At 39.2% G+C, this 16,366-nt stretch overlaps 1 protein-coding gene across 2 annotated transcripts in view; it reads left to right on the top strand.

The window, feature by feature from the left end:
• The window catches only part of ARFGEF3 (ARFGEF family member 3), a 175,905-nt gene that overhangs the window by 77,247 nt on the left and 82,292 nt on the right, over positions 1–16,366 (top strand). The window contains exons 6-8 of one of the 2 annotated variants that reach the window (XM_065931271.1): positions 6,595–6,717; positions 9,990–10,032; positions 12,347–12,425. In XM_065931271.1, coding sequence (XP_065787343.1) covers positions 6,595–6,717; positions 9,990–10,032; positions 12,347–12,425 — 245 coding nt within the window. The remainder of the gene's footprint in view (positions 1–6,594; positions 6,718–9,989; positions 10,033–12,346; positions 12,426–16,366) is intronic. The other variant, XM_065931272.1, reaches the window with a different exon arrangement.

Below are 16,366 nucleotides of genomic sequence, written 5' to 3'. Positions count from 1 at the left end.
ATGAAAACACCTTAAAATAAATCATTTAAATCACCTGTGGAAATATTGGGGGAAGAATTCACACATTCTTTTTTCTTACTCTGGTCTGCACTGACTGTTTACTAAGGAACATTGCTTACCCTGGAACCTGTTGATCAGGAAATGAAATGTGTACTTAAGTATGAAAAATGATTCTGTTTTCCTAAGGTACTGCTGAAACTATAAAAGGATCATTAAGCGTTGAAAATGTAAATAAGAGGGCAGCCTTCATTTGTGTGTCTAACTTTAACTTGCTTAATTAAATGGCAGTGATGACAGTTTTTCAGAATAGGGTGTTCTGTGATGCAGGAGAAATAAGAAATATGAAACGAATTTAGAATTGGACAGCTATGAAACAGCCAGCATGTTTTCTGTTTAATTTCATGAATGATCATTACTAAAACTCCATATGGATACAAAATTCTTTTATTGGATGAAAGCGAGACCCTTATTATTTCTCTTACTGTTATGTTCAAGTTAGCAGATGTGTTAGGTGTTCTGATTAAGTTACCTTAATATAGGAAAAACTGTCAGAGTAAAAATCGTCAAGGCCTTAGGGTTAAGGGAAGAGGTGATGCCATAGCCTGAAGTTCTGTGAAGCTGAATTGAAGATGGTTAATGAGATTATTGCTTCATTGGTAAGATTGGAGCATATTCTCATGCCTGGTAAAGGCTGCTCTGTGGGATTTTTCTACATGAGAAAGCCTCATTTGTAAATATTTATTTGCTGGTTTGATCTTAGTCATGGAAAACTCCTAGTCTTTGATCCTATAGCATGTTATCAAGCTCAAGCAAAGTCTTTCTCAAAGACCTTTTCTTTTTTTTCTCTCTCTAAGATTTTACTTTCAGGAATCTCCCGTTTTCATTCCATCCATCCTCCATCCCTTAATTCCAAAACAGTAGTTAATAATGGTAACTACTGATGGGTGCATTCCTAGGGCATGTCAATAAGTAGTATTTCCCACACATCCTCTTTTGATCTTTACCATAACCCAACTATATAAAGAATCCCAAAGAAAGGGAGGTCAGTTTGCTTGCCCAGTGACTTTAGGTCAGGAAGACCCTAAGGTGGGTGGGAGGAAGGGGTCTCCAGGCTGAAGTCTGATTGCACCCACTCCACTGTCGACATGCTTTCTTTGTAAGCAGGTCAGCAGCACAGCTCCTTCCACAGCCGTCTGGACTTGTTTTATGTTGATTTGTTCATAAATAGAAAACAGTATTGAAAAAATTTTAGATGTTCAAATCCAGGCTCTTATATTTCAAATATGTGCCATTAATCACTATGCTATATTGCCTCCTAGATACCCTCAGTCTTAGAAATGTTAGTGAAATCTTGCCATATTAATGTAGGAACCAACTGAAATTCTTGAGATTCTTATCTGCTTTACCAAGGCATTTAGAGAATGACTGTATGGTGGTTATACATGTGAAGCAGAAGTACTGATGCATTTTACTTTTTTTGTGACCGTAGATTAAAGTGATCATTAGGCATATGCCACTTGTTTGGGTATCTTTACACATTGATACTCAGTTTATCTTTTCTGAGCATTTGATTACTGTCAGAGGATAGGAAGTTTAACACAGTTCCACTTGTTACCCCCAGGGAACTTAAAAAACACTGAAAATCAAGACCTGCTGCCAAAGGTTCTGATATAATGGTTCTAGGTATCACTAAAGAATTTTTTTAATTGGGCTGACTTCTCATTAAATATTCAGTGATTCTAGTGATTCTTTTCTTTTAACTCTGCACAGTGATAGCATTACTTCTGAGCCATACCTCGAATAAGATATTTTACAATTTAGGAGCTGAAGGTCTCCAGGAAAATGGACCAGGTCACCTGTGTACTTTTTATCTTGGAAGCATCTTATTTGTCATGTTCCCTTTAGGACTGGGAGGGGTAGCCCCACCTCCTGGCAAAAAAACCAGCCAAGGGAGCTGGCCCATTGCTTTAAACCAGCTGAGGCTACTGGAGTGAGGAAACCCCATTCTAAGGAGCTTCTCCACTTTTCCTTCCAGAAACTCCTTCCTTTCTCATAGGCCAGTCTCTCTGCTGACTCTGGTTTGACTCCTATGGGGTGTCTGTTCTTTGGTTACTTACTGCCAGAGATGGGCTTTGAGCAAACTAGTCCTTTGCGAGAAATTCAGCACTTTCCTTTAACCTCTGACTTGGCGTGGCTCTTGAACAACTTATCCAGAGTTAGAAGACACATGGACCAATGCAGGGGTCCCCTCTGCTTCATTTTGGGTTGGCTCACTGGACAGAGGTTAGAGTTTGGTAGACTTTCTATAGACGAAGCAGAAGGCTGTGCCCCCAAAGGTGCAGGAATTGATGGGTTACAGTGTCCTAAGCTATTTTAATATGCCAGCTGAAACCAAGAAGAACACGAAGGAGGAAAAACAAAGTCATAGTCAGTTTTTGTATAACCCTGGGCACTTTAAGAATTTCCTTGTAAGTTGAGATCCAAAAGGAAAACCAGCAAATTTCCCTGCCTAAGCATGAGACTAACTTACATAGCTATTTCTTAATGATAATAAAGCAACTCCAGTTTGCTCTGTCTGTGTGTGTGCGTATGCCTGTGTGCTTGCATTTAATGAGGTGCCTCCTGTCACATACCCACCTGTTACTGCTGTTTACTTGGAAACGGCAGAGCTGCTGCTGTTACCATGATACAATGTAGAGTTTAGACTTACAGTAATAATCAAAATTTCTGTTGATCCTACTGTGATCAGCAAACATTCACGTAAGAGACATTTGTGCTTTTTTGTAGCTTAATCTCTGATCCCATCTATTTCTTAATTACCATAAACTGTCATCTCCATAAAAATTTTCCAATCAGAAACATACCAGCTCTGCTCTTGACTAACAGTCAGTACCATGCACTGTTTTAACAAAGCTATGCTGCTAACCCCATTCAGCTAGGAAAGAGAAGGTAAAAGCACAGTTCAATGAAGTGAAGGTCATATGCACTTTGTAAAGCTAAGCAAACTTCTGCTGTGGCAGCTTCTTTAAATGTATCATCCCTTTGGTGAATGTGTAGTGACTATCTGGTACCTTCCACCATGCTGCTTCATGTTTAATAATAGTGATTCCACCGTGGCTGTAACCTAGTACTGTTATTTATCAGTCTCCTGACTTGATAATCTAAAATTTGCATTGCTTATGTATGGCTTGCAGACTTGTTCTTTTTCCTTCTGCTTTGGGGTCTGTTTTGCATCATTAACTATGTGTGTTTTCCCCCTCAGTTGTGTTTCGCATGCCATAAAGCTGGATGTCCACAAATGCATGAAATGATCAAAATGTCCCTTACGACACTCCTCACTGCCCTGTGCCTTCGCGCCTTCCCTGACAGTCCAGGGCCGGTGACTTTTCACAAGGTATTTGACTTGCCCTTTGAGCCTCTGGTCGAGGTGCAGAACTGAGGCTTCTGAAGTGTCAGTTCTGCACCACAAAAGCAAAGGGCGTGGGGAGATAGAACTGATACTGGAGATATGAAAAGAAATTGACGTGTCCCTTCCCAGAAACTCAGCCTGATTTTGGACATGGTGTTCTCTGAGCTTCTCTGATTCAATGTGCTCATCTTAGCCCTGTCCTGAGGTAGGGGAAGAAAGACATTCACAAAGTGAAAAATCATTGGCCTTGAATTACAGTGGTCAAGTTTATTATGGAAAACCTAATTCTGCAGACCTTACTGATTTACCAATTTATTATTAATACAACAAGTTTAAGAAACTTTTCTTTAGAGGATGTCAGGATAGCTGATAAAGCATCTCTTTCTGAGTATCTGAAGAAAGTGATATTATCAGTTACATGATCATTTTTAAGTTTAAAAGGATACCCTTTGTCATATTCAGTACTTATATTCACAACATTAGTAGAATGAGCTCCTTAGATTAATCTTTTTTCAAAGCAGACTTAACATGCCTACCTTTCCCTTTATAAAATGCCTCTTGCAGTAAGTCATGTCCCATTTTGTATGTGTAATAACAACACCTAAACATTAAAAATGGTAACATTAAAAATTCATAGAAATATATTTATGAAATTCATCTGTTGACAGCACTGTTTGTGTTTCTTCAGATCCAATTCTTCATGCATGCGTTCTTTCTTGGGTCTAAAGGGACTTAAAGTTTTTTAAAGAAGGCTATAAATGGCTCTCCATATTCAGGAAAATCATGTTTATATTAAGTGCGTAGTTCAGCTCTCTAGATAGTTAATCTCATCTTTAATGCTTCTAAGCTTAAAATTCCCCGTTAAATTTATAATGTCAGAGCTTAGAGAGCTTAAAGATCAACAGTTATAAAGACTTCTTGGGAGAGTATAAGATTTAAAGAAAACTGTTAGATCTTAAGGTATAAATAATATGAGTGTGCCTAATTACACTGTGGAGGATTTGGTTTCATCATAGTGAAATATCACACTCAGATGTATTTTCACAATTTTTAAACTATTTCATCACATGCAAAAGTAAGTCTTTCAAGATTAAAACACCTTTTTTCTAAGTACATATAAATTCTACTTTCAGGTACATTATAATCCATGATTGTTTGAGAGAAAGAGTTTGAAACTAATATACCCTAAAATGGTAACTTGACAAATATATATTTTGGAACTTGCTCTTATTTTTTAACTTAATCTAAGCCAACTTCCAAATACATTTTTGAGTTTTCACAGCTCATTTGGAATATTAAGCATTCAATAGAAGGTAAATTAAACTGCTAGGAAATATTTACTCTTACCTAGTTAATTTTACAAAAAGATTGTTAATAGTGAGACCTAACAGAAAGGTCTAGCTTAAGCAGTAGCAGCAGCAAAGGTTCACATTGAGTTTCTCTCCCATCTCAGCTATCAGTCATCAAATTAAACTTGCCATCCCTGGAGGAGGAAATGGCAACCCACTCTAGTATTCTTGCCTGGAGAATCTCATGGACAGAGGAGCCTGGTAGGCTATAGTCCATGGGGTCGCCAGGAGTCGGACACAACTGAGCAATTTCACTTTCACTTTGGGTGAGAACCCTGTTATTTTCATTGTAGACTTGAAGTTACTCCTAGAAGAATAATCGAGGTATATTAAATCCCTCCCCTTTTTTTTCTTTTTTTTAAACTTTATTTTTGGCTGTGCTGGGTCTTTGTTGTGGCTCAGGCTTTTCTCAAGTTGTGGTGCACAGGCTTCTCATTGCAGTGGTTTCTCTTGTTGTGGAATCTGGGCTCTAGGGTGCTCCGGCTTCACTAGTTGCAGTTGCCCGGCTCTAGAGCACAGGCTTAATAGTTTTGGTACACAGGCGTAGCTGCTCTGCAGCATGTGGGATCTTCCCAGATCAGGAATTGAACCTGTGTCTCCTGCATTGGCAGGCAGATTCTTTACCACTGAGCCACCAGGGAAGCCCCCCCCCCCCCCCCCCGCCTTTTTCCTTTTTGTGGGACTAAATATGCTTGGGAAATGAAAAGGATGACATATGTTATGGAGAGGAAAAAGTGGGAAAATTTTAAAGCATACATTTATTGTCAATGCCCATTCCTATAGCTTCTAAAAGAGTTAGAGGCAATAAAATCTGAAAAGCCATGCCATTTAACATCGCTACCGTCAAATAAGGGATTTTTCCCCCCAAACTGGGACTTCTCCATGCTGCAGTCTTCAGGGAGTTGTCTAATGTTCAACTAGACATTCAGACTTGCAAGACCCTAGTGGATCACAACTGGCTTTATGTTTGCTTAGCAGAATCTAGGACAGAGAACAGAGACAGGGCTCCGGCAGGCATTTATCTTTCACAGGAGTCCTTGCTGCAGTCCAGAGGCCAGCCTGTGGCTCTCAAATGTCAGCTTAGGAGCAAAAAGAGAAGAGCTGTCTCTGTGGGTGCAGGGTCACCTTGGCTTTGGAGCCCCAGGTTTCAACTGTGTAGGAACCAATATTCTGTAACAGTTCCGTGAGCTGAGCTGGCAGAGTTCCCTCAGTGGGTATATGGAATCAGTGACAAGAGCTTCCCAAGGAAACTTCTCACCAGGTTTTTACAGTTTGCTCACAGTTTTCTATATTCAGATGCAGCTTAGTAATCGGGGGGACATTTTTACCCTAAGTCATACTGCCTAGTAACACAGCTGACGTGTCCCACCTTTATCAGATTTCCAAAAGAGCACAGAGAGTTAATCCAAGGTCAGCCTTGTCCATAGAGGAGAAAGGGATTCATTAACCCTTTTCCCCAACTCAGGAATTAATAAATTCTGTTCCTATTTCGCCACAGAGAGAACTTTTCCTGACTAATTTCCAGCCACCTGAGTTTGTTTTGGATAGAACTGTTTGGCATATCTAAAAATTACTCATTTGCATTCTTCTCTGATGCTCAGAATGGGAAGCTTCGAAGAGTGACTGTCTTTAGGGAAAGATTACTTCTCCTCTATGATTAAAAACAAATTCCCAGGGACCTAAAATATTTAACAGTACTCATTGATAACTAGCCCTAAATCAAGCTGACTTTCTACGTAAGAGGGATTTAGCATCCCCTCCGATTACTTCCAGAGCATGTTGGTGATGAACTGGTACCTACAGAGTGTGTATGTTGCTGTCTTCTTTCCTCACCAGGTATGCATTGAAACATACATATGTAGCTGTCACCAGCGTAGCATAAACACTGCTGTGCGGGCAACTCTCAGTCAAATGCTGAGTGACCTGACTTTACAGCTACGACAAAGGCAGGAGAACACGGTGAGCCTCTCGGACCCCACACGTGCACCCCGTCTTGCCAGTGACTCTGTGTCATCGCATGATGAGTGTCCCACATCTTCTGTGCTTCCCCCTCCCCCGCCAGGGCTGCTTCCTGCTGAAACATTAGGAAGGGCTGGCTTGGTCCTCTTGAACTTTTATTTATATAAATTAAACTCTTTAAATATGTTTTTGCCTGTTTCCCTCCAAAGTTTAAAGAGAGGTTTTTTTTCCTTGTGGTTTCGGTCATCGTGTTAAGTCATTATGTTAAAACTCACTTTTCTTTTAAAATCGTGTTCTAAACATCGCAGATCGAACAATTTTATATAAAAATATTGTGATGTATTAACAAGCACTGAAGTAAATTCAAAATTCAGAAAAATTACTGGCAGTTAATTACGCACCTTGAAACTTGGGGTACATGTTTCTGTTTGTGAAATAAAAGGCTGTGGCAGTGAAGAAGCTGAATTTATCTTCTCTCTGTCATCAGAGCCCACTTGAGCTTTTTGCTCTTAACTTGAGCAGATTGTTTAAAATGAGCATTCCTGGGAAAAAATGTAAATGTAATCGGCTTCTTGTATATATTATCTTCTGGGAATGTTAATGAGGAGATGATTCCTCTTCAAAACTGGTTGTTTTGTTTTTTTTTTTTTAGAAAAAGTCTGTCTCTAATAATTGAGATTAAATTTTTTTTAAATCTGCAAAAAGTATTCTGAATGAACACTTGTTATTATTTTAGAATAGGATATCTCCAGCGGCAATCCAGAATATCTCAGAAATTAATTTTATAGAAATGAAGAGTTCATGTTTAACTTCAACTATTTCTGACTTTTAACTTCAGTTATTTTCTGATTTTTAGAAAATTATGGAGTTGAGTGAAACATTAGAGATTATCTGGTCAAATTATTTTATTCCTCAGAAAAACAAGTGGGGAAGATGAAGCCCAGAGAGGTGAAATTGAAATCTAAAGTTAATGAGCTTATCAGTGAAAGAGCCAGAACAAATGCCCTGGTCTCCTTCCTGAGTCCAGTCCAAGTTATTAACATGTGATCTGGCAGCCAGTGTTTAAAAAAATAAAACACTAATCTAAAAAAAAAAAAAAACTGATTTTTTTGTTTGCTATATCTAAAGCCTAAATTTCCATTTAAAAATTGTTTAAACTTGAGATATTTTTATTACATTAGCTTTCTCTTTGTTAAAAACTATTTTGTTTATACTAGGGTTTTGAATACGATGCTGTAGAAATATTAGTTTAAAAGAAATTCAAGTCTGTAAGTAGAAAGTATTAAAAGAAAAAAGTATTTTTAATGGAAACAAACCTAAAATGTTGAGAGTCCTTATGTTAGTATCCAATCACGTTCCATCCTTGCTAGATGGCAATGTGATGGGAAATACTATAACAATGATATTTTAAGATGAAGCATTAAAATGACACTTTGTCATCTCAAAGTGATTTCAATTATATTAGTTTATTTAATCATACTTTGAAATTTTTAAGTAGGAGAATTTTACGTTTCATGTAAAAAGGCCTATTTCTAGCTCATCTTGCTCTTCTGTTAGAGTGACAGGTAAGATGACAGGTATAGTTGCAGAGGTCTGATAAAACTGGAAGGCTGTGTGCCTGTATCCTGTGTATGATGTGGCTAATCAACCTCCTGGTCCTGCTTGTCACTGACCATCTGGACTCACCCCATCCGGGGGCAAGATCCCAAATTAGATAGAAAATTAGTGTTTCCTGTTAATTTCCTTTCTATTACTCAGTAGGTCCCTGGAGATGTTTTTGTGTCCCAGAAAAACATGATTCTCAGGATGCTAATATTTGAAGTACATTTGAAGTCTAGTAGAGGGAGACATAAGTTTTACTACCTAAGAATGGTTATTTAAAAAAGCTATTACAGGGGAGTGGTGCCTAGGAATGGTGAGGCTGCATGTCCTCCCATGGGACACTAGCATTACTTGGAGAAGATGTGTATAGTGCTTAGCATTACCCATCACTGGAAACACATCACAGTCCATCTCAGAATTAGAAAGACTTAAAGACAGTGGAAAGAAAATAAATCTAGGATGCCAAAAGCTTAGCATGAAGTGTATCATCAACTTAATGTCTAGCCCCTCCCCATCCCTATGCCCAGGGCAGATTACTCAGTTTGATTTTGTTTTGTATCCTTAGAAACCCTGAGTTTACTATCAAGCATTATTACTAAATTATTTCAATGACAAAAGCCATTGTTAAATTATTGCTAAGCATTTTAAAAAGAAAAAATGCCATATGTAAATATCTGGGGAGTAGGAGATAATAGTTCTCTCCATAAAAGTGATTCAGATTGATTTCCTACAAAAAATGTTGTTCTGGCCTTAATATTTAGCCATGTGATGAGCTGTTGGCATTAACATCGCACTTCCCCAAAATTCTGTGTACGCTGCTGAGCTTCCAAATTTATGAACAGAGACTAGTAGAAATATGTGCCTGTAACAAGCTTTAAAAAGATCAGCACTGTGGCAATAATTTATATCTGGTAGTTAACTGGCATGAAAATGCCTTCTTATTATCTCCCAGTGCTAAGACGTAGGGAGACTGAAGGGCCTCCTTCTTGCTCTCAACTCAGTAGTCACTGAATTATCCCTACAATGGGAAATAAGTCTTACTACTAGTAAATATCTTTTCCTTCCTCTTCTCCCTTCCCTCAAGGTTCTGCCTCTATCCTGATACTCCCAGATCTACCTAGTGGTGACCTGGAGTGGTCTGTCTGGTCAGACAATTGAAAGTTAATACCCTCCCCGCTCAAATAGGAACCTGGTGCTTCTGACCAGCAGCCATCGTGGACCTGTACATCAAAGTTCAGGAACCTGATCCTCCTTATGACTAAGAATCTGTATTCACTAGGTGCCACTCAGAGTGCTGTTTGCGACTTCGGGACAAATTGTTTTTTGTGCAAAGAGAACTCACGTGTTTAGGCAGGTACTGCCCACAGTCATAGCTCTGCAACACTCTAGAATGATCCAGTGCACCGCAGGGCTTAAACTTCCAGGGAGTTGTGGGCTCTTGGCTGAGTTATTTTTGAAACTGATAATAACTCAGTTCCAGACATAATAGCCTTTTCATAAGTGCCATGAGTAGTGAAATGCTCTCAAGAGCTGGAAGGTGCACCTAGGTAAGTAGGCAGAGCCCAGAACACTCAGATGACGTTTTGTTTCCTAGACCTCTCCATTGTTGAACAGTCAGGATTTTTCTTGCCTGAATCTCCTAACTGTCCTGTGTGTATCTCCCTTACTAGATAATTGAAAACCCGGATGTCCCCCAGGAATTCAGGAGTCAAGGTATGGGATTTGATTTTCGCACATTCAGTTGAAAAAGTGGGTATAAGAACACCTACTGTGTGCTCAGGATGCAGATGTAACGCTGAGGAAAAGCTCTTGGGTTTGCTTCCCCTTCTCCTTGGCTCTGCTTACCTTTAATCAGCCATCGTTTCCTTCTGCTCCTACATCCTGTGCCAGCCATCCCTGTTCCTGCTCCAACTGTGCCAGGGAAATTAACTCTTCACATACCTTCCCCTTGGAGGCTGGTTTCTGTAGTTTATTCAGGTTCATTAACTGTTAAAATGAGAACTAGAATACAAAATGGCAGAAACTTGACTGGCATCAAGTGCTATTATACTTGGAGGATGTTTATGAAGTTTTGTTATGAAAAATAAGTCATCTCACAGGGAAGGACAGACAGCCAGGTTTAAGTAGCAAATGAAATCAAGGTAAGGAACTTTCATTCTGACTCATAGGAAAGAAAAAAATGTCCACTATAAGAGACAAGCACTTGCCGCCTTAAAAATTTTTGATGGTAATGTTTTCTGTAAAAGAGATGAAGAATTCAAATCATCTGATTGAAAAACCAAAATGTCAGTTTTATCTAGGGTTTTATTCAGTAATTTTTAAAATGTTGAGGGTACTTCCATAGTGGTCCAGTGGCTAAGACCCTACAGTCCCAATACAGGGGGCCTGGGTTCAGTCCCTGTCAGGGAGCTAGGTCCCACATGCCACAGAGTTCACATACTGCACTGAAGATCCCAAGGGCCACATCTAAGGCCTGGTGCAGTCAAATAAATATTTTTTTTAATGATGAAAAAAAAAATTTTACTTTGATGTTTTTGTCAGTTAATAATGGGAAGGAAGGGGTAGGGTAGAGAGAAAAGGAAAGAGAGGGAATGGAAGGAAGAGAAAGAAGTAGCTAAACAGCCACAGTTAGGAGAAAAAGAATAAATGAAAGAAAATGACTGCTTTAGATCATTTTCTAAAGCATTGCTTGAGTGTGTTTTTGTCACATTTCCTTGTATTCTTGGGCTACAAGTGCTGCAGCGTCTTTTCACCTTTTGAAGCTCTCAGTGGTATGAGCCACGATTTTTCATCTCTTGATTATTGCAGTTCCCACAATGTTTTCACTTTAATGTAGGATGATTTTATAAACGAAAAAAGAAATCAAAGTTCTCTTGGTTAAGGATGCATATTGAAATATTGTATCAGTAAAAAATTGGTGGACTCATTTGAAATTTACCTAAAATTAAATTTCGAGTTTCCTTATGGGTTTCATTTATTTTAAACTGTCTTTTATCATTGCACTTTATCATTTCTCAATTTTTTTTTTTTTGCATTTAAGATCTTAAATTCTGAGGATCAGCCGTTTCTCATTTCCCTGCCATCTTTCAATTTTATTTTTATTTTTCTTCTTACACTTCTGGCATTTTATTCTCCCTCTTCTTGGACCTCATGGTCATTCATTCATGCATTTATACATTCCTCAAATACTTGGCCACATTTGTATAGATCTCCACAGGTTTTTATTTTAAAAAAGCAGATGCTTCCACTTGTCCCTTGGCCTAGCAGTTCTGAGACTGTTATTATTTAACCCTGCTTGCCAAAGACAAAACTTAAGCCTAATTGAAGCAAAACTGAAGCTTATCCAAGCTCATGCAGTCAACAAGCTGTGGACCAGTACTTGCACAGATTCTGAATTTCAGCCTTTTTCTAGTACAGTTCTGTGGGATTTTTGTTGCTAGATTCTGGACATGAATGTGTCTGGAGGGAAAATTATTTTTTCTGACACTGACTGTCGCTCCTTTAACAACAAAGGCCGATTACCCTGAGGATGCTGGACAAATAGCTGAAATAGGTGGAGATGGTGACTAACTTATTTTGCCCCTTTCCCTAGTTTCTGAGTTTGAACCCATCTTTCCTTCATGCCACTGTAGTTTATCTCTCTGGGATAGAACACAAGTCTGCTCAGAAGACCTGGAAATTCAAGATATCAGAATAAGGGATACATGTATAGTCTGCTGGCCAAAATATTGAGAAAATTGTTATCAGTTGTGTTGTTTCTTTAATTAACGAAATCTTTTTTCATTAATTGTGAATGAACCTTACTTATAATTAATAGTCTCGTATTTCCTTCCTCGATTATCTTCTGGGTGTCTTGAGGAATGATGATATTCAGTTCTTCTCTCTGATACTTTTGGGGGCCTGAGAAAGGCTCAGCATCTGAAAGTCATCTTTTCAGTCCGAAAGCATCAAAGGCAGAGGATGGGAGGGAGTGTTGAGGAAGCCTCTGCCACTGATGTCTGATGCCCGTCCCCTCCTCTGTTTGAAGGGGCAACAGTAGAGTCCCTCTGTGATGACCTCGTCTCCGTGCTCACCGTTCTGTGTGAGAAGCTCCAAGCCGCCATCAAGTAAGTGCCTTCAACACTGGTTTGCTCAGGGCCTATTTCTGAAGGACCTTTTGCCCACAGCATCACTTAGAGTTGCAGGGTATAGGGACAGTGATTCCCCCCCGCCCTGCCCCCACCATTGGTAAATTCACTGTCATTCCTGAGAAGTGTATTCAGTGATCTTGGGCAAGCCCACCTGGTCAAACATTACTGAAGAATGTAATTTTCTAATGGAGGTTCGTGGAGAGAATGTTGCCTAAGAGCTAGTTGATGTGAGGGCTAGTCCTAACCTGGCTCGTCCCAGGTGTAAGACTTTAAATGAGCTTTCTTATCAAACTATTGTGCCTTTCTCCTCTGCTAAATGGCAGGATTGGCCTGGGAGGTCATTTTCTATTTTTTTCTGACATCTCCTGAGCCTGTGAGCTCACGCACTTGTCTTTTAAAAGACTGTGTTATTCTGACTTTTATATACTTGTCATTTATTTGCATGCCAGTTTAATCAGTGGTATTAGGTTATCTGTGATGTTCATTGCCCCAACTCTCCAAGCAGCAAGTTGATAACTTATGCATCCATTGTAAAGCCAAGTCATAAAAAGGCCAGATTTGCCAAGGTGAGATGAAAACCTCTATCAGATACACATATAATTAACTGCAACACAGTAGGATTCTGAAGTGCCCTTTGAAATGGAAAAGACACATTATTGTTTAATGAAAACTAAACATTTGATAATTAAGAATGTTTTACTGTAGAGTTTTATGTATTGTCATGAACTGGGAGAAACAGTCCCATTATAGAGACTCTTGAGAGTCCCCTGGACTGCAAGGAGATCCAACCAGTCAGTTCTAAAGGAAATCAACCTGAATATTCATTGGAAGGACTGATGCTGAAGCTCCAACACTTTGGCCACCTGATGCAAGGAACTGACTCGTTGGAAAAGACCCTGATGCTGGGAAAGATTGAAGGCAGGAGAAGGGAGTAACAGAGGACGAGATGATTGGATGGCATCACCTACTCAATGAACAGCAGTTTGAGCAAATTCCAGGAGATAGTGAAGGACAGGGAAACCAGGCGTGCTGCAGTCCATGGGGTTGCAGAGTCTGACACAACTGAGTGACTAATACTATGATAAATCACAGTTTATTTACTATTGGTTCAACTGCATTATTTTTGTTGGATTGTGTGTTAGTCACTCAGTCGTGTCTGACGCTGTGACACCATGGACTGCAGCCCACCAGGCTCCTCTGTCCATAGAATTTTCCAGGCAAGAACACTGGAGTGGGTTGCCATTTCCTTCTCCAGTTTTGTTGGATTTCTGGAGTTAAAAACCCATGTTTTGCCCCTTACTAGCTCTTCACTTTGATCAAAGATCTCAACCACCCTAAGCTTATATATTCTATAATTAATCATATTATTTTATATTAATAATATGCCTAATAATAATATCGAAGTATACCATAATATTGTAATAATATATTAGTAATATAATTTTAATTTAATATAATGATTATAACATGGTTCAATATATTGTTAATTTGCATTATAATCGTAACAGTAATATGTAATATTAGTAATAGAAAATATTCTAGGGTTTTTGTATGGATTAAGCTAGAAAATTAACCTAAAAGATTGTCAGTGCCCACCAAGATCAGAATAAACAGAGTTAGGTTTATTAACTTGCTATAGCAAGGGAGCCTATACACTATGAGGAATGATGGGGCACCCAGTAAAAAGGTGGGTGTTAGGAATTGTTATAGAATTTGTACCTGAGTTGGGTAATATCAGGTGGATTAAAGGACTTGGGTGTTCTATTCAAGAATTGGGTACTGTCAGAAAGCGAGGGGCAGTTCTAGCATTGAACATCCTGTTAAGTTGGCCAAAAAATTCCCTTGGGTTTTCCCATAAAATCTTACAGGAAAACCCATAGGAACTTTTTGGCCAACCCAGTTGTCGTCATCTAGACAAGAGGGCTAGATGGGAGCTAGAGTTGTCACTGGAAAATCAGCAAGGGTCGCTTACAGGGGAGGGTGATATTTGGTCATTTTTGTAGTTGTACAAATTTTTTTTTAATTTCTGTTCAGATGTGAGTATAGATTGCTTTCATCTTGTTCCATCACCATCTTAGAGAGTCCTCATCTGATGTTAACATTCTGTGCAAATGTTGATGTTTCCCAGGGGAACACAGCTGTCAAGGATTCTTCTCAGCCCACCCCCGCTCAGGTCTTAGCATTGTCAGAAAACAAACCAAAGACCACAAAACTTTGAAAATATAAAAGCTATGTTCATTACTGAGCTGCCAAGGGAAAACAAAGAAGTTAAGCTTTTTCCCCTGAGTAGTTTGCTAAGGGAAAAATCTAAGATTTTAAGTGCTACCCTCAAGGTAATTATGCCGTTAATAAATTTAAAAATCGTCATCAAGATAAGTGAGAATGAATCTATGGGTCTATAAATGATACCATTGTTTGTTGGTCTGGAACGAGCTTCTAGCAAAGTCCAGTAAGGATCTGCCTGGCATCTGGGGTTCAGTTCATGTTCTTTAAAACCTGCATGGCTCTAATGTCACCTACAGGGACCCCCTCCCTGTAGGACAACCATATGACCTAGTTTACCTTAAACAGTCCTAAGTAATGCTTATTATGTAATTATTATTAAAGATATTCAGATTGCTATCTTCTAGGAAGTACTGGTGTAAGTGGAATCTTTTTTGCTGCACAGCACATAATAAATATTTGATAAATATTAGCTCTAAAAAGCTTGTTTGCTTTCAGAATTATCAGTGCTAATTCTAGTTTACAATGGATTTAGGAGTTTCTTACATTAGAAATTTGGACTGCAGATTGTTAGAAAAATATATTGCACAAACATCACCAGTGTTCACATACGTGTATTAGAAACTAAAGGTCATACATTTCTATCAGTCACTGAAAAATGGAAACATGTCTGAATCAGGTAACTAAATGATAGGCTTTAAATGGAAGAAAATAACTCATGTGACGCACATATGGTTTTCTAGGATTTCTTATTGAATATTGGATCAAAGGTGGCTTTAGGCATATTGTTATAGAGCTTAATGATTTTTTTAATAGGATTCTCATAGTCTTGCTTGGTTTTTCAAAGCAATTTCCTTATTATAATTCTGCCTCTAGAGACTTGTTTGGTTACGGTCTTTCCCATCGTGATTGCACTGCCCTGCAACAGGGGTTCTGTTGCTATAGAAGCTGAGGTGTAGCAGGTTTAGCGCGGCTTCACTGGGAGACCTTTAGACCACCCGATCAGATGATACCATGCCCTTGGCTGCTGCACTCTGGTGTTTCTATTCATTTTCTTTGTTAGGTTTTCACATCTGTATAGTTTCTTCTGATTTTATTGCTTTAAGTCCTTTTATTTTCTATTGGCTAATCTTGACACCTCTTCTGACTTCTAAATAGGTTCTTCGTCTGAAATCACGCTGTGGTCATTCATTTCAGTTCAGTCACTCAGTCGTGTCCGACTCTTTGCAACCCCATGGACTGCAGTACGCCAGGCTTCTGTTCATCACCAACTCCTGGAGCTTACTCAAACTCATGTCCATCGAGTCAGTGATGCCATCCAACCATCTCATCCTCTGTCGTCCCCTTCTCCTCCTGCCTTCAATCCTTCCCAACATCAGGGTCTTTTCCAATGAGTCAGTTCTTCGCATGAGGTGGCCAAAGTATTGGCGTTTCAGCTTCAGCTTCTATGGTCATTCCATTCAGTTCAGTTCAGTCGCTCAGTCGTGTCTGACTCTTTGCGACCTCATGAATTGCAGCACCCCAAGCCTCCCTGTCCATCACAAACTCCTGGAGTCCACTCAAGCCCATGTCCATTGAGTCAGGGATGCCATCCAACCATCTCATCCTCTGTCGTCCCCTTCTCCTCCTGCCCCAAATCCCTCCCAGCATCAGGGTCTTTCCAATGAGTCAGCACTTCACATCAGGTGGCCACA

Source organism: Muntiacus reevesi, chromosome 3 (genome assembly GCF_963930625.1).
Source record: "Muntiacus reevesi chromosome 3, mMunRee1.1, whole genome shotgun sequence".
NCBI lineage: Eukaryota > Metazoa > Chordata > Mammalia > Artiodactyla > Cervidae > Muntiacus > Muntiacus reevesi.
This window is presented reverse-complemented; position numbering and strand designations above follow the sequence as displayed.